Below are 24,999 nucleotides of genomic sequence, written 5' to 3' on the forward strand. Positions count from 1 at the left end.
TTAATTTAAGATAATTAAATTTAATAGCAAAAGTTTATTTTTGAATCAGAAGTTAGGAATCTTTGCTTTTTCAATAACCAGAAATAATTATACCTTTCTGTGTTTCATTTCAAAGACTGAGGCAAGTTTAAAAATGAAGAATTTATTACTAACAATTTTAAACTTGACGATTTGAATGACAACTAGAAATGACAATTCATGGATGACAATTTAATGAAAATTTTTAACAGCTTTGATATTAAACTTGTTTGAAAGGGCAAACCTGTGGCTGGATGAAAGCTGAATGGAAAATACGAGTTTGGATGCGTGAATGAATTCCTCAGAAAGTTTCTTTCAGAGAGAGGAACGCGTTCTGGGTTGGAAATGATGGTTTCGCAGCTAACTGTTGTTTATTTAGAGAAAACAGCATCAGACACAATCTGTGTGTCATGTTCCTGAGCTGAGGTGAGCACTCTCTCTACACTAACCATCTCTGAGGCAATTTTCCACAGGTGAGGAGCGGAGGGAGCTGCAGGTGTGCCAAATCTCCAATCTGGACGTCGGGTATAAAGGGAGGATGGAGACGCCACACTACGCCGGATGATTGCACCTGTTAGGTAGCCCCAGCCTCTTGACTTTGTTTGCTCGTTTGCTTGTTAGAATTAGATATTGGATTTTTTGGCTCTGAACCTTGGACTGTTTTCCTGGATTACGCTCTTGGATTTTCCTCTGAAGCCTGTTTGTTTATTCTGTTCAGGATATTCAACTCTACACACTACTCTCGCCGCTCGAACCCCAGATTTCTAGAACCACGTCCCATCCTCCTCGTCAATGCCTGCCCATTTAATCTCCGCTGCCTCACCCGCCTCAGCCTGCTGAGCCACCACCTACACTCACTTTGGCTACCCACCTTTTCCGCACATCTTGAACAATTATATGGACTAAAGCCGAATGGCACACCCTCACTGGACTTACCAGTGCGCTTTTTGTTCCTGTTTAAAATAAAATGATTTTTCTTTACTCACCCATTGAAGTCGTGTTGATTCTGCATGTCTTGGGTTAAACATCTCCCTCGAGTCATGACAGAATCATCCGGCCATAACATTAACCCAGCGGAATCAGCACTCGCCGATCTGGCTAACAGGATGTCCCAGCAGGAGCAGACTCTTCCGGTGCTCATGGAGCAGCTGACAATTGCTAACCACCGTTACAAGCATTTGGAGGCTATGGTCCAACAGCTCCATGAGCGATTTCCAGCTCCAGCTCCAGCCCCGATCCCAGCTTCAGCTCCAGTTGCCATTTCCGCTTCAAGCTCGGAACCAACGCTGCGAACAGTGAGTCCGCCCGGACCGGAAATGGACGGTCCTACGGAAACCACCCACTTCCGTTCAGCTCCACCTCTGTCATGTCCTACGTTCTTGGGTGAGTTCGAGGAGTGTTATGGAGTTTTGCTTCAGTGCTGCCCGGCGTTCGAGCGTTTCCCAAATCCTTTTATGACAGACTCTTCTAGATTTCTTTTACTGTTGGACTCATGAGGGGAAAGGCTCTTACTGACTTACACTGACTTTCTGGAGGAGTTTAAACAGACTTTCTGCAGTTCCGAGACCACAACTGACATAAGGAATAAGCTCTTGCACTTATCTCAGGGGAGGAGAACGGAGGCAGAGTTATCTTTGGAACTCAGGACCTTGGCGGCCATGACGTTGTGGAATGACGATGCCTTAAAGGCAGCTTTTATTGAGGCCCTGAGTGACAGAGTGAAGAATCAGCTGGCTCTGTATCCCGAGCCATCCAACCTGGATGGATTAAACTCACTATCCATCTCGATCGATAAGAGATATCGTGAGGTCAAAGTCAAGTCAAAAGTCAAAGTCAAAGTCGTTTTATTGTCAGTTCTACCACATGTGCAAGAAATACAGAGAAATGAAATTGAGTTTCAGTACACACAATTCAGAGATCAGACGTACATGGGCAAGAAACATGACAGGAATTGGTGACTGCGGTAATTCGCAACACGAGTCGCGCTACCTTAATAGATGAAAAGGGAATTACATTAGGATAAGTTGGGGGAGGGAAAAAATGCATACCAGAGTTACTCCCGACAGGGCGTAGCTATACTATGCAAAAAAAAAACAAACACCTCAAACAAAGGGGGGGGGGGGGGGGGATCCTGTTTATCCAGTGCAAGCAGCCATGTGCAGCGCTCAGCCAGCTGTATCCACAAGGAGGGAGGGAGATCTTGGGAGAAGCACAGAGCACATTTGAGTTCCTGCAGGTTGATGGCCTCGCTATGCAGAAGTCCACAATCTGAGGGGGGGGGGGGGGGTAGGACGGGTTTCCACAGCATCTGTCTGCAATCCTTCCTTCGTATGGGTTGTTGTTAGCAGCTTCAAGGCAGCCTTGGCGTCAGATTAGGATAACAAGACTGTGTTTGGGTCAGGCAGAGATAATTTTCCCCTCTGCCTTCAGTCTGTAACTGGTCATTCCAGTCCTTCAGTGAAGCCAATTCGGGTTATTAAACATCTCCACACCGTCCGGTGACCCTCTCCGAGATGACATCCATTTTGCGCACTAACACCGGTAACGCGGCTAAGACATTGTCCAGCTTACGATTCACCTTGAGTAACGTCCCAGTCTGTGAGGTCTCCACCCGGACGGTGCTGTCCATGGGTGTGGGTCGCCCTCCAATGGCTCCCGTCTTCCCAATTTTCCGGAAAACCAGATATCCTCCCACTCCAATCAGAAGAAATCCAGTGATCATCAGGCCAAATATCCACATATCTTCGACGTCCTCAATGGACAGCTAAGAGAGACATACGACCTTCCACTCCTTCCAGGAATCGAGCATATATCCCGCTGCGTGTGTCCCATGAGGGCAAGTGGGAGACCCCTCCTCCATTCTCATCATAGAAAAAATCTTGTCAATCGTGTTGAATGACCAATTAATTAAATCCATTTCTGAAAAATAGGGATTTCCAGAAGAAATGCAGAGAAGCGCTCTGTAGGTAGACAGGACAAAAGAGCCTTGGGAAAAAAAAAGATAAGGGAGCAAAGCAGAAGCGTCTGTGCTCTGTGAGTGCCAGGAGAAAAGAGGACGTCCAGAGGACGTCAGCAGTGGATTTTCCACCTTCTTCTACACATCGCCATCCTACCGCTAGACCTCCTCCCATGGAGTCATCGGAGGAGCCTACGCAGTTGGGAAGAGCCCATCTAACCCCAGAGGAATGACAACAGCATATCAGCAAAGGTCTCTGTTTATACTGTGGACTTTCAGGACATTTTATTTCGACATGCCTGTGGTGCCAAAAGGTCGAGCCCACCAGAAGGACCCGGAGTCCTGGTGGGTAGTAACACAGGAAATAAATCCTCCCGGCTTCTCATAGAGTGTGCTGTGACTTGGGTCAATCAACGCCACCAGACTACTGCCTTAGTAGACTCGGGGTGCGAGCAGTCTCTGGTGGATCCACAACTGGTCCGTGAATGGGGTATCTCAACTGAACTTTTTCCTGAGCCGTTGTCAGTTACCTCACTGGACGGAAGAGATCTGTCCACCATCACCCACAGGACATTGCCTCTCCAGCTCCAGGTTTCAGGTAACCACACAGAGACACTCTCGCTATTTGTTTTCCCATCCCCGCAGAACCCTGTGGTGCTTGGACATTCGTGGCTCCTGAAACACAACCCACTTCTGGACTGGCGAGCCAGCAGAGTCGAAACCTGAAGTCCGGAGTGTCATCTCACAAGTCTAAACTCGGCACCTTTAGTGTCTAAGGACTCCGGCTTGGCACCAACTGAGCCTCCTGATCTCTCCCAGGTACCTCCGGTTTATCACGACCTTCAACAGGTGTTCAGCCGGGACCGTGCTGCCACTCTTCCTCCTCATTGCCCTTATGATTTTGGCATCGATCTGTTACCGGGTGCTCCATTGCCATCCAGTCGTCTGTACAGCCTCTCAAAACCTGAGCGTGACATCATGCAGACCTACATAACTGAGGCTTTGGCAAACGGGACCATCAGACCATCTACTTCACCCCTGGGGGCGGGGTTCTTCTTCGTTGCCAAGAAAGATGGATCTCTCCGCCCTTACATTGACTGTCGGGGTCTTAATCAAATAACTGTCATGGACAAGTACCCCCTACCCCTACTGTCATCCACTTTCGAGCCAGTCCAAGACGCTACCATCTTCACACGGTTGGATCTCCGTAACGCCTATCACTTGGTTAGGATCTGCCAAGGGGATGAGTGGAAGACGGCTTTCAAAACACCTTTGGGGCACTTCGAACACCTGGTGATGCCTTTTGGTCTCACCAATGCTCCAGCGGTGTTCCAGAGACTGGTGAACTCTGTTCTGGGTGATTATTTGAATCACTTTGTGACTGTCTATCTGGATGACATTTTAATTTTTTCCAGGTCCATCACCCAGAACCAGAGACATGTTCGAGTTGTTTTACAATGGCTTTTGGAGAACAGACTTCTTGTTAAAGCAGAGAAATGTGAATTTCATGTACCTGTTGAGAAATTTCTAGGTTTTGTGTTGGAGAGCGGGCGACTGAATGCAGACCCAGACAAGGTGCAAGCTGTGACAGAGTGGCCCACTCCTACCAGCAGAAAACAGTTGCAGCGATTTCTGGGCTTTGCCAACTTCTATAGAGGGTTCATTTGAAACTATAGTCAAACCGCTGCTCCACTAACGTCTCTCACCTCCACTTCTAAACTGTATTTTGGTCTCCAGAGGCCGAGGCAGCCTTCCGGGCACTCAAGAAGAGGTTCTCTGAGGCCCCGGTACTCTGCAGGCCTGACACCACGCAGCAGTTCACCTTGGAGGTGGACGCCTCAGACACTGGGGTGGGAGTGGTCCTCTCACAGGTATCCCCTGCAGATCACAAGCTCCATCCCTGTGCCTTTTTCTCCCAGAGCTTAACACCTACCGAGAGCAGGTATGATGTGGGAGACCGGGAATTACTGGCCATTAAACTGGCTCTTGAGGAGTGGAGGCACTGGTTGGAAGGGGCTGAACATCCGTTTGTGATTTGGACAGATCACAAGAATCTGACTTACCTCAAGGAAGCTAAGAGACATAACCCTCGGCAATACCGTTGGTCCTTGTTCTTCTCGCGTTTTAACTTTGTATTGTCTTATCGCCCAGGATCTAAGAACACTAAGCCCGACGCTCTCTCCCGCCAGTATACCTCAGGGGATGAATCCACGCCTGGAACCATTCTGCCTCCTTCCTGCATAGTGGCAGGGGTCACCTGGGCAATCAGGGATCAGGTTCTGGAGGCTCTCAAGGTCGACCCTGGCTCAGGTAACGGACCATCAAATAAACTGTTTGTTCCTCAGAGTCTGCGAGGAAAAGTCACTGGGCTCACTCTGGAAAGTTCTCCATACACCCCGGGGTTGGACGAACCTTGGCACTAATCAAGCGCGCTTTCTGGTGTCCCGCTATCTACAAGGACGTCAAGGAGTACGTGTCGGCGTGCCATGTTTGTGCCCAACAGAAAGGTACCAACCGACCACCAGCTGGATTACTGTGTTCTCTGCCTGTTCCTTCTCGCCCGTGGTTACACGTAGCAATAGACTTTGTTTGTAGACTACCTTCCTCCCATGGTTTTACTTCTGTACTGACTATTGTAGACAGGTTCTCCAAGGCCTGTCACCTGGTTCCTTTAAAGACCCGTCCTTCCTCTGTCGTGACCGCCCAGCTCCTGGTCAAGCATGTGTTTCGGCTCCATGGTATACCAACTGAGATCCTCTCGGATCGCGGCCCCCAATTTGTGTCCAAGGTTTGGAAGGAGTTTGCCACCGTCCTGGGGGCCCGGGTCGCCTTAACCTCGGGATTCCACCCCAAAACCAATGACCAGTGTGAGCGCATGAATCAGGAGCTGGGTGCCATGCTACGCTGTGTGTGTGCAACAAACCCCTCTGCCTGGAGTGACCAATTCGCCTGGGTGGAGTACGCCCACAATAGCCACGTCTCCACTGCCACAGGTCAGTCTCCGTTTGGGGCTTCTATTGGATATCAGCCCTCCTTGTTTCTGCTCCAAACAGGTCCCACCACTTCCACACCTCAGTTTCTTCGCCAGGCCCGCCGAATGTGGGCGTCCACTAGGTCTGCCCTCCTACGTACCGCTGAGAAGAACCAGCGGCTGGCGGATCGGCATCGTTGCCCAGCGCCGACCTACTCCCCGGGGCAGATGGTCTGGTTGTCATCAAAGGACATACCCCTCAAGGCGACGTTTAAGAAGTTCGCTCCAAGGTACCTAGGTCCGTTCAGGGTGGCGACTGTTCCTAGCCCAGTGACCGTTTGCCTGGACCTCACGCAATCGCTGAGGGTCCACCCCGTGTTCCATGTATCCCTGGTCAAGCCTGTGGTTTCCAGCCCCTTGTGTCCAGTGCCTGCTCCGCCGCCTCCTGCCCAGCTCTACAAGGGGGGTCTTGTCTGTAAGGTTCGACGGATCCTCGACTCACGCCCCCGGGGAAGGGGTGTGCAGTACTTGGTAGACTGGGAAGGATGTGGTCCAGAGGAGCGGTCCTGGATACCTCAGTCCTACATTGAAGAACCCTCCCTCATCATTGACTTTGAAGCTTCCCGATCCACTGCAAGGACGCCGAGGGGCGTCCGTTGAAGTGGGTGTCATGTTCCTGAGCTGAGGTGAGCACTCTCTCCACACTAACCATCTCTGAGGCAATTTTCCAAAGGTGAGGAGCGGAGGGAGCTGCAGGTGCACCGAATCTCCAATCTGGAGGTTGGGTATAAAGGGAGGATGGAGACGCCACACTATGCCGGATGATTGCACCTGTTAGGTAGCCCCAGCCTCTTGACTTTGTTTGCTCGTTTGGTTGTTAGAATTAGATATTCGATTTTTTGGCTCTGAACCTTCGACTGTTTTTCTGGATTACGCTTTTGGATTTTCCTCTGAAGCCTGTTTATTCTGTTCAGGATACTCAACTCTACACACTACTCTCGCCACTCGAACCCCGGATTTCCAGAACCACGTCCCATCCTCCTCATCAACGCCTGCCCGTTTGATCTCCGCTGCCTCACCCGACTCAGCCTGCTGAGCCACCACCTACACTCACTTTGGCTACCCACCTTTTCCGCACATCTTGGACACTTATATGGACTAAAGCCGAACGGCACACCCTCACTGGACTTACCAGTGCGCTTTTTGTTCCTGTTTGAAATAAAAGGATTTTTCTCTACTCACCCATTGAAGTCGTGTTGATTCTGCATGTCTTGGGTTAAACATCTCCCTCGAGTCATGACACTGTGTGCTACCTCACCCAGCAAGGACGACCCTTCGTGAGGATCTGGAGGTCAAGGGAGGATGGTTTCTTCCTCCAGGTACTCGGTCCGGTAGAGGAGACTGGAGGAAACGACTCTCTGGTCCGAAGATGTCGCCGGGTACACAGTGTCGAGCGTCTGGCTTACTCTGAAGGAGTTTCGTCTTACTTAACTCAAAAATCAATAACTCTGAGTTTTGCTTCAGCTGGCAACAGTTACGTTTATTCGTAGCTATTCTCATCGGCGTGACAGAACAGCAGGTGGAGGCTTCAGGGACGGCCATTCCCTGATCCTCTGATGGTGGTTGGTTCACGAACTGGTGTGAAAGCTGCTGGAAGTTAGTTTTACAAAGTCCTCAGAACACGCCCTCTCAGAGCAAGAAAACTTTGGTCATGAGTCAAAAAAACATATGACGAAAGTTACCCTTACTCTGGATCAGTTCTGTGTTGGATGGATAAGTGGAAGTTGACCTTCTGATTACTGAACACACATTACTGATCATCAACCATAGTCATAATTATACCCAAAGCATAATAATTCATTTCAGTAATTAAAATACATTTATACTAAACCAAGTGATTATTTATGATGATTATAATAAACAGTAATAAAGTCTAAGAGTTTATTAATATTATTATTTGGATTATTATCGTGAACTTGAAGTGTCCTTCTTCTGGGACAGAACAGCTGCAGATAAGGGGTGGTACTCAGCAGACATCAGGGCTCCTGGTTTAATCTGTGGACTTAAAAGTTACAGTCTGACCCAGCTTGACCCAGCTGGGAAAATGAAACCTTTGTCCTAAATTAGAGGACCTTCATGATGCTACACCATTTTCCTATAATCTTGGTGTCACCAAATTTCCACTTTATTACAGATCAGTTATTCCCTATCACTGCCATAAAGCTTTGGGTTAGCAATTGTCTTGATTCCATGCATGAAACAATAAGCTGTGTTTGGTCCTGTTTGTCCATACCTTAACTGGTGTTTGTAATAACACGTAAATAACGCCGGATCAATGTCTAGCAATTTTCGAGAATTATTGGTGCATTCTGTCAAGAACTCATCCTTTAGATTACTTTGTGGTGTTAACTCTGAGACTGATTACATTGCGAAGATATAGGTATTAAATCCAACGGTCCAGTTCCAAAAACTGCTGGTGCCCTGATTAATTAATATAAGATTATAAACAAGCTAAATCTACGCCACATTTGATATATAGTGTCATGGTCCATGGTGAGCTGCCAGCCTGTAACCCTGTTTTCTCCTCTGAGCATTGTTTTCATAGGTGGGCGTGTCTGAGAGCTCCCAGCTGCAGCTGATTTCACCATCAAGGCCCAGGGGATTTAAGGAGCAGTGTGACACTTCACCACGCCGGATGATTACTCTTTTGGGTAGCTCTAGCCTCCAACCTGACTTTGATATTTGTATTTTGTTCTTGTTAACCTGTCGCTTGAAAATCGCTGAATGCCCTTCCCTGCTCTCCTCCAGGTTCCTCTTAATCTCTCACCATCTCCGGAACAAACCCGGATCTCAGCCTACCTGACCACACTGCTTCATCCCCTGGCCGCCCGCTCTCAGCCGCTCACCTACCAACATCCATTCCTGCTCCTACGCCTCTGGATAAACCAATTCCCTTACCTTTGGATCTCCTCAGCTCACCCGGACCTGGCAACCCTCCCTGTACATTTACCACTACCAAGAAACGGTAAGCCCAGCCTCCAGATAAGTTTCCATTATTTCCACCTCAAATTCACTCTGTCTCCCTCCTCAGAATCTCCTCCTGGAATCCTGGTGCCAGTCCTGCATCTCGTCAGTTCCCGTCTCTCCCGTTGCTCCTTATTTAGTAATAAAAACCTTTTTACTTACCTTCTTGCTCTCCGTGTTGTGATTCTGCATGTCGTGGGTCAAGAAACTGCCACCCACCATGACATATAGATTTAAATCTATATTTATTGCTACATTAGAAACAGCTGAATGTATATTATAACTGAGTCAGATCAGTACCACAAACTCAGGGCAGCAGTAGCCTGGAGGTTGAGTGGGTCCAGTAACAAGAAGGTTCTAGGTTAGATCCTGGCTGCGGACAGAATTCTGCTGTTGTGTCCTTGGGCAAGACATTCAACTCATCTTGCCTGACAGGGGGACTGATGGTGCATGTGCTTGCAGCCTTGCCTCTGTCAGGGGCAGCTGTGGCCACAATGTAGCTCATCACTACCAAGCTGTGAAAAGATGAATGAACACACACACATGCACACACACACAAACGCACGCGCGCACACGCACACGCGCGCACACACACACACACACACACACACACACACACACATACACACACACTCATCAGGTGTTGTGAATGGAGGAGTGGACTCACCAGCAGCGTGGGAAGACCGGCCACCACGGCGTACAGCAACACCGGCGGGACGGCGCTGGTCTCCTCCGGACCCATGTACGGTTTGGTGAAGGTGGTGTCGTAGCAGAAGAAGCCCTGCACGTGCACGTTGAAGGTGTCGGTGTACTCGAAGTAGTAGGCCAGCATGACGGTCCCGGCCATGATCACCAGCTGGAAATACAGCATGATGGAGACGGAAAGCACAGAGCATGTGATCAGAACCGAGCCCTCAGCCTGCCTCCTCCTCCTCCTCCTCGGCAGCGATCATCACGGCCCGGCGGTCCGGTGGTCCCGGTGTCTCCGCTCACCTCACTGCAACTGACTGGGCACCGAGAGCGCGCGGGAGCGTGTGGAAGTGGGGAGAGGGTAGCCTATGGAGAGAGCGCTAAGCAGGAGGCTGGTCTAACGCGACCCGCGTGCGTGCGCGCGTGTGCGCAAGGAGCAGATCAGCTGGTTAAGGGAACTGATGTCAGATCAGATCCAGATGCAGACTAAAGCGAGGGTCCAGTTCAAAGCTCCGCGACACCTGATCAGCTGTTGGAGGTAAACAGGCTGGTTTAAGCATTCAGGATGAAATCAGCTGATTTATACTGCTGAGTCCATTTGTTTATGTAAACATGTTTAATCATATCACATTGTGTTTATTATAATTTGACAGACATGCTTTCCGTTTTAATACATTCTCCAGATCTTTGACATTACCCGTTAGGACTTGTGATATTGAGCTATTAATATCTGAGCAGGGAGTTCAGCAGGTGGTCAACGCCTCATAACCCAAACCATGTCTCTGACTGGGGTAAACTGGAACACCAGCCTACAAGTCATCACAAGCTAGACCATAATAGCACACATTTGGTTTGTGATGGAGCAGACAGCAGTTCATATCGCTGCAGGCAGCGTAAATAAACATGACTTGTTAAAAGGCAAAGCACAGAAGAAGAAAACATCAAAGTTCTACACTTCGAGCAGCCAGCCTTATCTAGCATGTCAGATTTCATAAGAAATTAATGCAGCATCTTTCCGCCAACCGGCTGATGTGAAGCTGCAGGCGTGAGAGGCTGGTGGGATCAGAGGTTCTCACCGAGTTCCTCGGAGAAAAACCATCTGCAGCAGTGTGGTGTCTCCTCGTGGAGATACCCAGTCCAACCAGGAGCCACCCAGCAGCAGTTAAACTAAAGCATGCACAAAGAAAACGAATGGATTGTTTTATTGATGTTGGTTTAGTTGTTGTAGAGCCCATTTACTATAAACCAGAGTGATGTCCCAGCTGGTCTCCAGAAGGCTGCTGGTTTCTTCTATAAGAACAGAACACGTAGAACCTGCAGTAGAACCACTGAAGGTTCCCCCACAAAAGGCTCCCTCTAGTGGTAAAACCACGGGAGGAACTAAAGCTTGCATTGGTTTAATTTTTTTAAACAGAGGCTGAAAAATATCAAACTTTATTCCAGTAAATGTTTAATATCTGTTTCTATAATGTTTGTGTGTCTTTATGAATATTTCTAGAATAAATAAGCAGATTCATCTAACTTATCTTTAGTCTGCATGTAGCATCTGAACCTTCCAACACTCAGATTCATCTTTACATGGATTTAATTTGGTTATAATCAAGCTACAGCAAAGGAATGGTTTAGATGTGAGGATTAAAAACGACTGTAACTTTTCATTCATTCAGATGCTTTCAGAGTCAAAACTACAGAAACATTCCCAAAGATTATCTGTCAAAGGATTCCTGTTAAAAAGTCTTCTATGTAGAGTTTCCTAGACGTCTCTCCAGCCAGACTTTTTAATAACTGATTGGAACCGATCTGATTCCTGAAGCTCCGGAACTCGTCTGTAGAGCAGACTTCAAATCCATGAGGAACCAAACTTCTCCTCAAGCCCTCCCTAGGTGACCTGACTGATTTCAGGTGTTCCATGATGTCTTCTGTCTTCTCTTTAGAGAGTAGGAAGGGCTTAGACAGGGGCTGGTGTAATTCTGTTGTCGCGCCGCTAGATGGAGGCAGAATAAAGATGCTCCAGCGAGACTCTGTGGAATGAATGACCCTAAAAAATCCAATTTTAGGAGAACTCTTAAGTACAAGGAAAGGTCTAGGCATTCTTCTGTGGGTGGTAAAGTGGAGGTCTGAGGTCCCAGCAGGGGACCAGAGCTCCTGATGACAGAAAAAGGTTTAGACTTTGTTATTTTTTATTACCATACTCAAATGACATGAACAGTTTAGTGTGTGCCGTTAATCAGAAAACACATTTGAAATGAGACAGTTTGTGAATTTTATTTGTAACCAAGTTTATTTCCCCCAAAACATTTTAGAAGAGCCGTCCTGCTAATAACAGAGACAAAGTGTGCATTGTTGCAGTGGTGAAACAGACATATGTTTTTATTACAGCCTACAGGAGCTGTGGCCTGAAGGGCATTGGTGCACCCAGAGGGCACGTTGGTGAACACCAGCTGTGATGGGAGCTGTCAGTCTAAAGAAGGCCTTTGGGGCTTGGCTGTCCTGTATGCTGACAGGTACCAGATGGCCAAAAGGACGGTAGCTTTAGTGATGGCATAAGGAAAATCTCAGGTGTGAGAACAATAAGAGGTCATGGAGAAGGACTTCCTGTTGGCCTCGAGGGGATTCTGGCAAACTGTCAAACGGTGACTCGGAAAAGAAAAGCTGGGCTCGTTCTAGGCTGTTAATATTGTGAGTGGAGGACTGCTGACCAGAGCCCCGATAACTAGCCAAACACAAACCTTTAATACACCCTACAACAGAAAGACTGTTTGGCCCTGCCCACTCAGAAATTAATATTAAATTAGCTGCATGCTGATTGGCCAGTTTACCTATGGTAACTTGTAAATTTGTACAGCACCTTCTTAGGATTCTTCAACCCCCCCAACGCAATCAATCATCCACCTAGGGCGCTCCATGGGCACGTCCGACTAGGAGGAGTCGTTGAAAGCATGTTTCTTTGTGACAATAGTCTTATCAGACGACCGCTTCCATGGTCTCCTCACTTCCGCAACGCGAGCATCCCGGTTTAGTTCAGCTGACCAGTTTGCAAGCGGAATTTCATCGGATTGCTACCGCAGTATCTGGGTGCATCAGCTCGATTAGAACTAGTTCACCTTCAGCCAGGCTAACACGTTTACATGCAATTAAACAAAAACGATGTGAGTTTTTTTAGGGCAATACTTTGACTTTCGGGAGTGTGATGTAGATCTGTGAGGATTTTCCAATCCTAGAGTTTCACCGTCTATTTTCTGTCAGAAGCTAATGCAGGAGGTAGGTGTAGGAGACTATTTTCATGTTCAGCCTGCAAGAAAATCTCAGTGACTGATTACAATCAGAAAAAAAACATTAAAAAAAGATTTTTCAGTGTTCCACACCTTTAAACTGGAGCGTTAGCAGTAACCTGGGCTTGCTTTGTAGTTGGCACATGTGGTACATTATCACCACCTTTATTGTGAGGTGGATTGGAACAGCTCCAATGACCAGTTATGGCAGCTTTGTTCAGACTAAACACTTTCTCTGTGGCCATTTCAACAGTACTAATCTGCACAGGAAGCAGGTCGTTATCATATAGCACACCCCAAGCTGCCAAGGTGCAACAACAAGGTGTGGTTTCAAATGTTTAACAACCCCTGACAAAGATGTCAGCAAGGAGAATCCGACCTCTATAACAAAGCATCTCAGAGCTAGCATCCCTGAAAGAGCATTTTAGAGTCCCGTGTTAGAAAGAGGGAGATGGATGTGGTCTTACCTCCCAACCCAGAGACTGGTACAGTTTCCTTTGCTCTTTTCTACGCGGGTGTGTTGAAGGCATGCTGATTGATTCTGCAAGAATAAGAAAAGATAAATCAGTTCTTCTCAGAGCAAATCAAATTATTTAAATAAATCACCTTCATAGAGAAAAATATGTAAGTCTAATCAGCTTATAGTTTATGAATTTTAATCGTTTTTTTCCCCATTTCCAATCCTTAGGCCAATACTGAAAAAGATACTTCATATTTTGCTCATATATTGACCGTTCAAAACCGAAGAAACCCTCCAGTCAACATGACACCAGTTCTACGTGATACAGCGGAGGTCCGATGACTGGCTTCCCCAGCAGAACCTTTAAAATGGGACTAGTGTGGGTTTGACTTCAACAAAGGGCTCAATTATCCACAGCTGGACTACCTGGTAAACTTTAGACTGGATCTCTCTCTGATGGCAGCCATCTGACACAGGTAAACATCATTGTGTGGCATAGGTGTGACCAAGTCACTTTGCAAGTTACAAGTAAGTCTTTCCAGTCAAGTATTGAGTCAAGTCCAAGTCAAAGACAACTAAGTCCAAGTCAAGTCCACAGTCAATGATGTGGAAGTCCAAGTCAAGCCCAAGTCCTTAACTTTGAATTTTCAAGTCATAATCAAGTCATCTGTCAAACTTCTATTTAATGACAATGACAATATATAAATTCCAGAAATAAAACTTCTTAAAGCTTTATTTATTTACTCAAACAAGCAGAAAGTGAAACTGATTATAAACAAAGTGCTGCTGCAGTCAGCAGTAAATCAAACCCAGAACCAAGAATGATTTATGATTTTTGTCCACGTCGTGTCACTTTTGTGCTAAAATATCAAATATGTTCAAGTCATCATCAAGTCAACAGATGCAAGTCGATTCAAGTCGCAAGTCATTGGTGTTCAAGTTTGAGTCAAGTCGTAAGTCTTTATAGATTTTATCAAGTCAAGTCAGAAGTCATTAAAATAATGACTCAAGTCTGACTCGAATCCAAGTCATGTGACTCGAGTCCACACCTCTGCTGTGTGGTTCTGCCGTTGTGAAGAGAGACTCAGATAAGACCTTCAGACTCACAGGATCAGGTTCTTTCTCTGAAATAAGTGCTTTCCAACTGCAGGCGGTACGGAGCACACCTTAACCCGGTGACCCTGTAACATGATTATCTGGCTCACATTTTAGTCCCATTACAGTATGTCACTGAAGCAATGAACTGAACTGAATAAAACTACCAACAATCCAACAAAATTGATAAACATTATTATTATTATTATTATTATTATTATTATTGTTGTTGTTGTTGTTGTTGTTGTTGTAGTATTCATAATAATAATACATTTATTAGTTATTTTAATTATTATTATTATTATTTGGCTCAGCTTGAGTATCTCTGTAAAAAACTATTGAATTTAAAGGACTTGTGCATGATGAATAAACGTTGTAAAACAAATAAAAGTAGCCTACCTCGTCTCACTGGTGACATGAATCAGCTGATCTTTAAAGTCATACAGAACCATGTAGGTATTGTGTCTCTGCACACATCTATTAGAGATGGTCTGAAAACTGTAACATGTCCGTATTACAGTGGAAAGCTCTGTTGCATCACAACTTTGTCAGGATTTACCGTAAAAATAAACATGAAAAGAATGACTGACAAAGAAAAACTAGATATCATTGAAGTCCACATAATTCTTATGTCTGTATGTAAATGGTCCAATTGTTACCCGTACGGCCCCCCGATACAATGATTGTAGACCCGCCCCTGGCTCTGCTCTTCGGGATATGAAGGTGTAGAATGAACCAGTCCGGGAGCACTTCTTACCTGGGACGGTACCGGGACTCGGGAGCACGGTTCCGCCTTACCGGATCCTCGGTGACACAAGCAGACCTCTTACCAGCTCCTCGGTCCTTCGCCTGGTCCCACAGGACAGGACAGCCTCCAGCTGGTCGTCACAACATCACGGCGGGTGTTCACCGAACACCGCGTTCACGAGCTCATCAGCTGCTGAGGCGCATGCGCAGCATCTTCGGTCGTGGAATAGTAATTCTTACATAAAATACTTTGGATTCTTGTACCTGTGCACTTTATTATAATGATATGAATCATATGAGTTATTATCGTAACATTTCAAAATAAAATGCGTATCCAGAAATTTAAACAGGGACCTTAGTTTATTTTTGAAGAAGTTTTATTGTTATTCTTCATGTTAATGTTGTTTCAAAATGTTCCCAAAGTGTCACGAAATAAATAAATCAAATGTTATATTAATGTTAAACTTTACAAATATTTCTCCTGTGGAGCACTTTCTGGATCTTATAGAAGGGAGGTAGGCTGTTGGCAGTAACACACACACATACTCACACACACACACACCAGGTGATGTGTGGAAGATGGTGCTGAAGATGAGTGGTCACGTGACTTGTGGTGTCCATTTACCTGAGCAGCAGGAAGCTGTAAAAATGAGCTGGTTAACGTGAAACCTTCTCCCAGGTGTCCCTCTGGGACTTTGATGCTGGTTGCAAACTCAGACTGAGTCTAAAGATCAGCATAAAAGCATCATGTAAAAGTCACACCAGTTAGTTTACTGGCAGGAGAACAAGACCTTTACTGGTTTGTGTTGAGTGTGGGGGGTTAGGGTTCATTATAGTGTTTAATATTATTATTATGATGGATTTAAAGTACATTTTATTCATCCTTTAGTCTCTTCTAAAATAAGCTTATTGTCTAATATTTAACAGTAAATTCCATTTTTGTGTAAATGTAACTCTCAGCTCAAGAAATGCAGTCAGCAGGCTTTTGTGATCCATTTGTATGGCCGTGTTTAAGACTTTATTACAAATGAATGAATGAATGAATGAATGAATGAATGACTCGGCGGTTCCCAGCATGTTCAAACCGGTAAGAAGAAAATTCTCAGATCTGAACCGTGGCATCACTCCTCAGGGCGCATGCGCCACCCCCCGCCCCGCCTCCTTCTCTGTCTCCGTTTGTAACGTTCTGCTCCACCTGACGGCTGGCAGGAAGACATGCTCGGAACAGCGCTCTGAGCTCCATCAGTACCGATCCGGACCTGGTCAGAGCAGGTTTCAGGTCGGATTGGAGCCATCCTGGATGATGGAGCGCTCCTGATCCCGCTGGACGGCCGTCTCCTTTCGTCTCATCTCGGTTGTGCTCGGACAAACGGAGGCCTGAACATGTCTGCGCGGGAGAAGGGGGTCCGGGTCCAGACCAAAGACAGCGTCAGCCTGCTGCCCTGTTTCTACTTCGTGGAGGTGAGTTCCATCAGAAGGTGGAGCAGCTCCATCAACGCAGATTGAAGACTCAGATCCAAAGATGAATGTGGACTAAATATGTATTAAAAATAAAATCATATTAACTGGAAACATCAGGATCATCATGATATAAGCGAAACCTCATCTGTCAGTCTAGAGTCAGACTTCTTCTCATGATATTTAATCTTCATGCTGAAATATTTCCATCAGCAGATTAAAGGCTGCACAGCCAGGTTTACAGGCGTGATGCAGCCATGAGGAGGAGAGGAGACTGCTTCTCATCCATAATGGCTGCACGATGGATGTAGAGGTCCCTGGAGGCTGACCTTTAGCCTCACCCAGACTGAAGTGTTTTTATTTTTACCATTCCTCTGAGACCCATATGAAAGTTTCTGAAGACATCTACAGCAGGTTCGCCTTCAATCTGCATCAGCCCCCTTCCCGTTCTGATTCACACATGTTCTCCTGATGTGGTCTGGTGATGTTTGGATAAAAGCATAAACCCATTATCTCCTAAACTCCAGAACACAGGCTTTTTGGCATGGTTTAGTTTCACTCCAGTCTGGTTTACCTATGCCAGATATGCCAGATGAACCAGTGAGGCACTGGGTTTTTAGTCCAATGGGGCACTGGGTTTGTGTGGTTTCAGAACTCATATTTATGACGAAGATAGCTGATCTTCACTCTGTCATCCTCTGTTCTCCTGGTCCTTCTGACAGATTTGGATGATTTTCTAGAGAGAGCATCAGCTGGCTAGCTGCATTGTAGCTGCAGAAAGCCTTTCAGTGAGTCCAGCAGAGATTTTCAGAATGGTTTTAGTACGTGCTACTCGAATGTTGATAGTCTGGCACTTTCACTTGCCCTAATATATGAACACAAGCAACAGTACTCCAAATAGCTTTTAAACCTTTAAAGTGACGATGTGTATTTTCCCTGGCTAAAAGGGTGGAGTACATACCTAAATCCCTGCAAGCAAGCTGTATTTTTGTGTTTGAGTAAGACCTTACTAACGGAAGGCCATTAGGGTCAAAAATCCCGTCAGCAAAATGACGAGCACATCAGACTCCCTTTCATCACTCGCAAGGAGTGCAGAGGTAAATATGTAAAACAACAACGTTTGTAAATGGTGAAAGTTTTGTAACCATTTGTTACAAATCAGTAATTGCATTTTGTCCTCACGGGCTCCTGTAGAAGACAAAACGACGTCTTATATGGCGTCGCCCTGAGAATTAGACCCGCACCATGTATTTTAGACCCGATTTTTATGGTTACGTGTTACAAAGCTGCCAATATTTTTCAAGAACGACATAATTTCATTCCTTTTGATCAACATTTCAATGGATAATTCCAGAGATTAGTGGTAATAGCTACACATTGTCTCTTTTGTCTAAGAACTAGCTATAATAAACATGATTTAATACATGTAGACTTTGCTGCTTGGGATCAGGAGAGGTCCATGAGCAGACCACAGATGGGTTCGATAGGTTTTTATCTTCACTTGCATCTCACTCCTCAGGTCATATTTCCATGCCTCTGTCCCAATTATCAAATCAAATTACTGTGGTCACTGACCCAAACCATATGGGGACATCTGCCATTTCCACTGCTTAGTTATCTATGTATTTATTCATTGGCAATCTGCTAATGTTGCTGCTGTTATGACTTCTAGGGCTGAAATAACTTTCCCTTCCTGTCCCTGTGTAGCTACCCATTCTGGTATCATTGGTAGTCAGTCTTTACTTCCTGGAGTGGACGGACGTGTTCAAGCCTGTCAAGTCCGGCTTCAACTGTCATGACCGCAGCCTGAGCCTACCCTACATTGACCCAAACCATGAGGCCATCCCTTTGCTGATGTTGCTCAGTCTGGCCTTTGCTGGACCAGCCATCACAGTAAGTACTGATACCACACACTGTATTTACACACATGATCAGCACTCAGCAGATATAATTCAAATTATGTTCAATTCTAATGTCACTGACGTTTGAATGTTGTCAAAAATGTGTTTGAACAATAATATTCTGAGCATCTTTTTCTGCTGCTCAGATCTATGGTCATCATGATGTCCATAGATACACACACACACACACACACACACACACACATATATATATATACATATATATATATATGTATATATATATGTATCTTTATATGTGTACATATATATATATATATATTATATATGTGTGTGTGTGTGTGTGTGTGTGTGTGTGTGTGTGTGTGTGTGTGTGTGTGTGTGTGTGTGCAGTGTTTCCCTTAGGAATTTTTCCAGCTGTGGCCGGGGGGGGGGGGGGGGGGGCTTGGGGAGAAATTATGACAAGTCTCTAGATAAAGTAAAAATTTTCCAGTGCAGATTGGAGACAACCCATAGAAGCACTGATTTGATCTCATTTCAGAGAAAAATAGAACAGGTTAGATGCATCTAATAAATAAAATTACTAACAAACTCAGGAATCTTTCTTTGCTTCACTGTTCTGGTGCTGAGAATATCACTAATGCGGATCAAAGGCGATACACAGATGAATGCACCTCTTATTTATTATTTGGAGACTACATTTACTGCAGCTGGCAGAGGCAGAGATTTTTTCTATTGATACACGAAATTTACAGAATCATTTTAAATGTTAATATGGGAAGACTGCAGGAGGGAGCGGTAAAATACAGGGGGTCCCCAGCAAAAACAAGAAACTTTAGGAGTCTGATGAAACCGCTGGTTTTCCATCAGGCAGGCCCTGTGGCAGCTCCAACGACCCAGTGGCTGTGCTGGGTCATTGTTATCGAGCTCAGTCCGGCTCGGCAGAGGGTGAACGAGCCGAGGCGACGTCATGCTCTGCTTAAGAAGAAGTGTTATTTTCCTGCTTCAGAAGAAGCATCCAACGTGTTTTTACGCTTTCTCCGAGACATGTCAAGTCGCTAAGTTGTTAGCGCCGCGCACTAAAACGTCAAAAGTGCAGCGTAGCCTGCTGGAGGTTTTAAGGGTTCAGATGAAAACACCCGACCTCTCAGGCTGCTCACACATCGATCTTAAGTTGTCGCTGTTGCGCTCACGCCGTAATACAGTATTAGATGCAGTTAAAGTTAGACATGAAAAAATAAATAAATTTTACATGAATAAGTGATGCTTAGCCTGGTGGGGGGGAGGAAACCTGGCCTAATTAGCACTGGAGGAAACCCTGGCAAGATCGTCAACACTCGTTTATCTTAATGCTATTGAAACATGTAAACCAAAAAGCATTACATCCACTGCTACCATTCTAATTTTAAACTCAGTAACTTATGCTGTAACTTCACCTTGCCCTGCCTGCTCCTCCTTGCTGCCTGCCGGCTGTGATCACAAGCGACAACATAGTAGTTCCCGCTGCTTCTTCAGGAAACAGCGCAAAAAAACCAAAAAACAAACTTGGGATCTTGTAGACGTGGCGGTGGGATTTCAGCTGTGGCGGGCCGCCACGGCTACGCCTATGTAAGGGAAACCCTGGTGTGTGTGTGTGTGTGTGTGTGTGTGTGTGTGTGTGTGTGTGTGTGTGCGTGCGTGCGTGCGTGCGTGCGTGCGTGTGTGTGTGTGTGTGTGTGTGTGTGTGTGTGTGTGTGTGTGTGTGTGTGTGTGTGTGCGTGTGTGTGTGTCCAAGTAATATGAGAGCTGACGTTATAGACCGGTGATAAAAAAATAATTTGCAAGAAAGCATTTGTAGCCTGTGAGTGCAACTGTGGGCTGAGTGCACCGCAGTGACGAGGGTCCTTTCTCTCCTCTCCCTGAGGATCCTTGCTTTGGTGATTTGGTTCAAAGATGCCAGAGAAAACTTTGCAGAACCAAAACTGGCCCAATTAGAAGTGAATGCAGGTGCTTGATGCAGTAATTCAGTGAAGTCATTGATGGATTAACTCATTAGTGTGCTAAAAGACTTCACGTTACAATTTTAATAAAGATTTCTGACAATTTATGCTATAAAATGAGATGTAAATTAATATTTCTTCATTTTACCTCCACCCTGGTCAGGTACACTTGCAGACCCTTTTATACTAAGTGGTAGTGGAAGGTGATGCTGGTGTTCTACAGCTCCCATCAGAATGTATTACTGGAACATGAAACTCTTCTTCATTTACACAAACTGAGTTAATTTTCAACTTTCTGATTGGTGAGTGTTAGCCGATATCTTCCACACAACGGAATCAAGACGTAAGTCTTTTGCATCGATGGAGGTTAACTCATAAAAACTCACACGGACTCAAGATTCACCCTTTTTGAGCTCGGCTTCAGACGGCCAGTCCTTCCCATCCGAGTAGCGCTCACACGCCCATCTTTGCCAGAAGCTCGCTTTTATTTCCTCATGTCACAGGCCAAAGGGTAACACACACGTGTCACTTCTGTTTTTCCTGGCCCATAACAAGAACAAGCCTCATATACACATACAAACACACAACATCAGAACATAATAACAGTGAGTTTACTAACTTTGCTTATGTCCAATTACATTGAAGAAAACTATCTAAGGCTGAAATAAACTTGAGTGATTTCATGAAAGTAATTAAAAAGAGGGCTGCACGGTGATGCAGCTGATAGCACAGTTTCCTAGCAGTGAGGGGGTTGTAGGTTTGAATCCTGGCATGTTATCCCCATGCTTGTGCAGGCTTCCTCTAGGTACTCTGGTTTCCTACCAGAGGAGTCTACTCTAGAAGCACAAAACAGCCTCCTAACTGCTTCTGATTTTTAATTATTTAATTTTAGTTTGATATGTTTGCACCTAATTTCTTTGAAGTGTCTTAGTTGGATTTGGGTCTGAATGTTGAACTGAATAATGCTGACTTGGTTCTGGATCATAGTCCAGCTGTGGGTCTGATCTGTGGTTAGAGGACCTTCTGAGGCACAAAACAACTGACGAACATTCTACTTTATGAGTATAAACATGAAATAAACAGAAGATTTTCATGACATAAATATTTAAGATTTGTCTCTAGATGTTGGGCTTTATTTAATGTGCTTTTCACTTATAACATTTTTTATTGTGTAAACCAAACACGCATCTGGCTACCTTCTGGTGTTAAGGGACATTTTAGGGACTCTTTTCTGACGTTAGAGATGTGGTTAACTTGGTTAAAGCTACCGCTATTTTGTTAGCCAGAAAATCTACACAAACATCCACCGGTTAGATTTTCTACCATACCATACCCTATTATACCATACCATACCCTATTATACCATACCATACCCTATTATACCATACCATATCATACCATACCATACCATACCATACCATACCGTACCCTATTATACCATACCATACCATACCCTATTATACCATACCATACCATACCATACCATACCATACCATACCATACCACACCATACCATACCATACCATACCCTATTATACCATACCATACCCTATTATACCATACCATATCATACCATACCATACCATACCATACCGTACCCTATTATACCATACCATACCATACCCTATTATACCATACCATACCATACCATACCATACCACACCACACCATACCATACCATACCATACCCTATTATACCATACCATACCATACCATACCATACCGTACCATACCATACCATACCCTATTATACCATACCATACCCTATCATATCATACCATACCATACCATACCATACCATACCATACCATACCATACCGTACCATACCATACCATACCCTATTATACCATACCATACCATACCAAACCATACCATACCATACCATACCATACCCTATTATACCATACCATACCATACCATACCCTATTATACCATACCATACCATACCCTATTATACCATATCATACCATACCATACCATACCCTATTATACCATACCATACCCTATCATACCATACCATACCATACCATACCATACCATACCATACCATACCATACCCTATTATACCATACCATACCCTATCATACCATACCATACCATACCCTATTATACCATACCCTATTATACCATACCATACCATATTCAATCATATCATATCATATCATATCATATCATATCATATCATATCATTTCATATCATTTCATATCATATCATATGTTGGGTTTAGGAAATTGAGTGCTTTAAGAGCTCATATATTGCCTTTACTTATGACCAATAAGCTGTGATACTCTATCTAAATATAGAATCAGTGTTGCCAACTGTTTTTGACTGAAAGTAGCTGAAGTCCCCCCCCCCCAAAGCCGCTAGATGTCGCCAGATGACGTCACGTGCTACTTTGCATACAACACAATGATGTCATCTGGTTTGCGTGATGACGTCACCACATTTGCGTCATGACGTCAGAGTAAATCAAATAAAACCCACGTCATTTTATTTTAAAATTATTTAATTTATTTTTTTTATATTTTATTAAAATAAAAACCCCATAGAATGCAAAACAGCAGCCTTTAAAACATCAAGGAAAGATGGCACAAAAAAATGGAAGAATATTTTTATTTTGTCTGAAGAGAATGGAACTCGTAAACACAAAAATATTAAATTGATAGGAATGTATGTATGATTGAATTAAAATGAATTTTCTCGTGTAGTTTTCAAGTGCCTTGAGATGTATTCTTCTGTTGTGATTCAGTGCTATATATTGACCTAACAGATAATATATATATTTTTTATTTTTGTTTGGTTTTGTTGTTTTTAGTACCTTTGTGTAAAAAGAAGCAGGCCGTATTTAGTATTCAGAAATGTAACATGCAAACTGCCAATGACCTGAGGTGTTTGTCTTACAGTGTTATTCTGTTTTTTATAAAAGTTTTAAATATGCTACGTTATTGAACTCATCATAGAGTTCCAATGCTCCTTGAATGCACCACAAGTGGTGCAAGAAGCCATGTTTGAGTGCGATGCTGCCTGCCAGTGCCAGCCGAGCTCAGCTGCTAAAATGCAGCAGGATGGCGGAAGGAGCGGTCGCCCCTTATGTAGCTCCGGTGGCTATCTCAAATAATGGACATGTGAAAACCCACAAAAGGTTTGAATGGTCAATGGGGTAGCGTGATCATGCTGCACGTACATGCGCAGATCATTTTCTTTCTGATCCTCTGGAAGGAAGGACGGTCCTGTCGCTTCAGATGCATCTCTAATCTGCAGGTAAAGTCTGCTACAAAGTTGTAGTCAAAGTAGCTGAGGGGGGTCAGAAATGTCGCCAGATTTGTCGGTAGGCGCTTTTTTTTGGAAAAAAAAGGTTGTTAAGGGGGTCTGAAAAGTCGCTAGAAATGGCGACAAAGTCGCTAAGTTGGCAACACTGTATAGAATATCAACCCTGCTTGGTCTTTACTGTGTTTATCAGAAGATTCTAGGATTCTTTATTTATTAAGGGATTGTACACACACTTTGTTTTGATTCAGAAAAGAGTCAGGTTTATAAAAGTAAGAATTTATTTTACCAACAATTAAAACATGACAAGTTAACTAATATTTTACTGTGATGGATGGAACTAGATGTGATGTATGAAACCAATGTGTGAATGTGATGTTGTCAGAACTTCCGTATCTAGGAGAGCTGAGTTCTGGATGTAAAATAATTTGGTTTGAGTTAAGCTATGAAGTTGATTATTATCAAAAGCACATCAGATGCAATCTGTCATGTCTACGTACCCACTCGAAGACCCTCGTGATAGATCCGGAATGTCGAAATCCTCGGACTTCCAGGCACTGAGGTCCATAGAAGAAACTGTGGCGCTACTAGACCGGTCTTAGAGTTGTCTCCATGTCACAACAGACGGATGGAACCACGCGTCTGGGGGACTCTTAAGGAATCTAAACAATATCAGCTTGTTCTGCAGGAACTGTTGCTTTATCAGCTTCGCAGGTGCAAAAAGGTTTTGACCACGTGTCAAAAGCTTTGATGGGTTAAAGAGGTCTTGCTTCAGATGGCCGGTCTGAAGCTTTTCTCAAGAACTGAGGAATCACCAGAGTAATCTGGTTTTAATGTTCTCATGTTATGATTTGTGTAGCCAACCAGAGGTTGACAAGTTTGAGGAATATTACCAAGAATCTCAGAAACACGCCTTCCTTGATACCAGATGCTCTGATCTGGGTAAAGGACTATCTATGTGTCATGAGTTTAACTTAACTTTACTTTGTCCTTGTGTGAGTGCAAATGGTTATGACCTTGTCATATAAACATGCTGAAACATATTTCAATCACTGTATTCATAACATAACATTCATTTCAAACTTCAATCATTGAGCACAGATTAATGAAACATTTCATTATATTATAATTATTATAAGTAGCAATAAACAAACTTTTATTTAATGATTATCTAGCTTATAAGTTGTAGAAGTTCATATCT

At 44.5% G+C, this 24,999-nt stretch overlaps 2 protein-coding genes across 5 annotated transcripts in view; one reads left to right on the top strand and one right to left on the bottom strand.

Moving 5' to 3' along the window:
* The window catches only part of plppr5b (phospholipid phosphatase related 5b), a 144,181-nt gene extending 128,746 nt beyond the window's left edge, over nt 1–15,435 (bottom strand). For 2 of the 4 annotated variants that reach the window (XM_070553041.1, XM_070553040.1), the window contains exons 1-3: nt 15,244–15,432; nt 13,399–13,472; nt 9,637–9,825 (exon numbers count right to left, since the gene is read on the bottom strand). In XM_070553041.1, coding sequence (XP_070409142.1) covers nt 9,637–9,825; nt 13,399–13,461 — 252 coding nt within the window. In that variant the 5' untranslated portion in view covers nt 13,462–13,472; nt 15,244–15,432. Of the gene's footprint in view, nt 1–9,636; nt 11,805–13,398; nt 13,473–15,243 lie in introns of all 4 variants that reach the window. The other 2 variants (XM_070553038.1, XM_070553039.1) reach the window with 2 other exon arrangements.
* Nucleotides 15,436–16,400: 965 nt separating this feature from the next.
* Nucleotides 16,401–24,999, top strand: part of LOC107382612 (phospholipid phosphatase-related protein type 4) — a 45,387-nt gene continuing 36,788 nt past the window's right edge. The window contains exons 1-2 of the mRNA XM_015954820.3: nt 16,401–16,694; nt 18,399–18,584. Coding sequence (XP_015810306.3) covers nt 16,617–16,694; nt 18,399–18,584 — 264 coding nt within the window. The 5' untranslated portion in view covers nt 16,401–16,616. The remainder of the gene's footprint in view (nt 16,695–18,398; nt 18,585–24,999) is intronic.

The sequence above is a fragment of the Nothobranchius furzeri genome, chromosome 7 (genome assembly GCF_043380555.1).
Source record: "Nothobranchius furzeri strain GRZ-AD chromosome 7, NfurGRZ-RIMD1, whole genome shotgun sequence".
Lineage (NCBI taxonomy): Eukaryota > Metazoa > Chordata > Actinopteri > Cyprinodontiformes > Nothobranchiidae > Nothobranchius > Nothobranchius furzeri.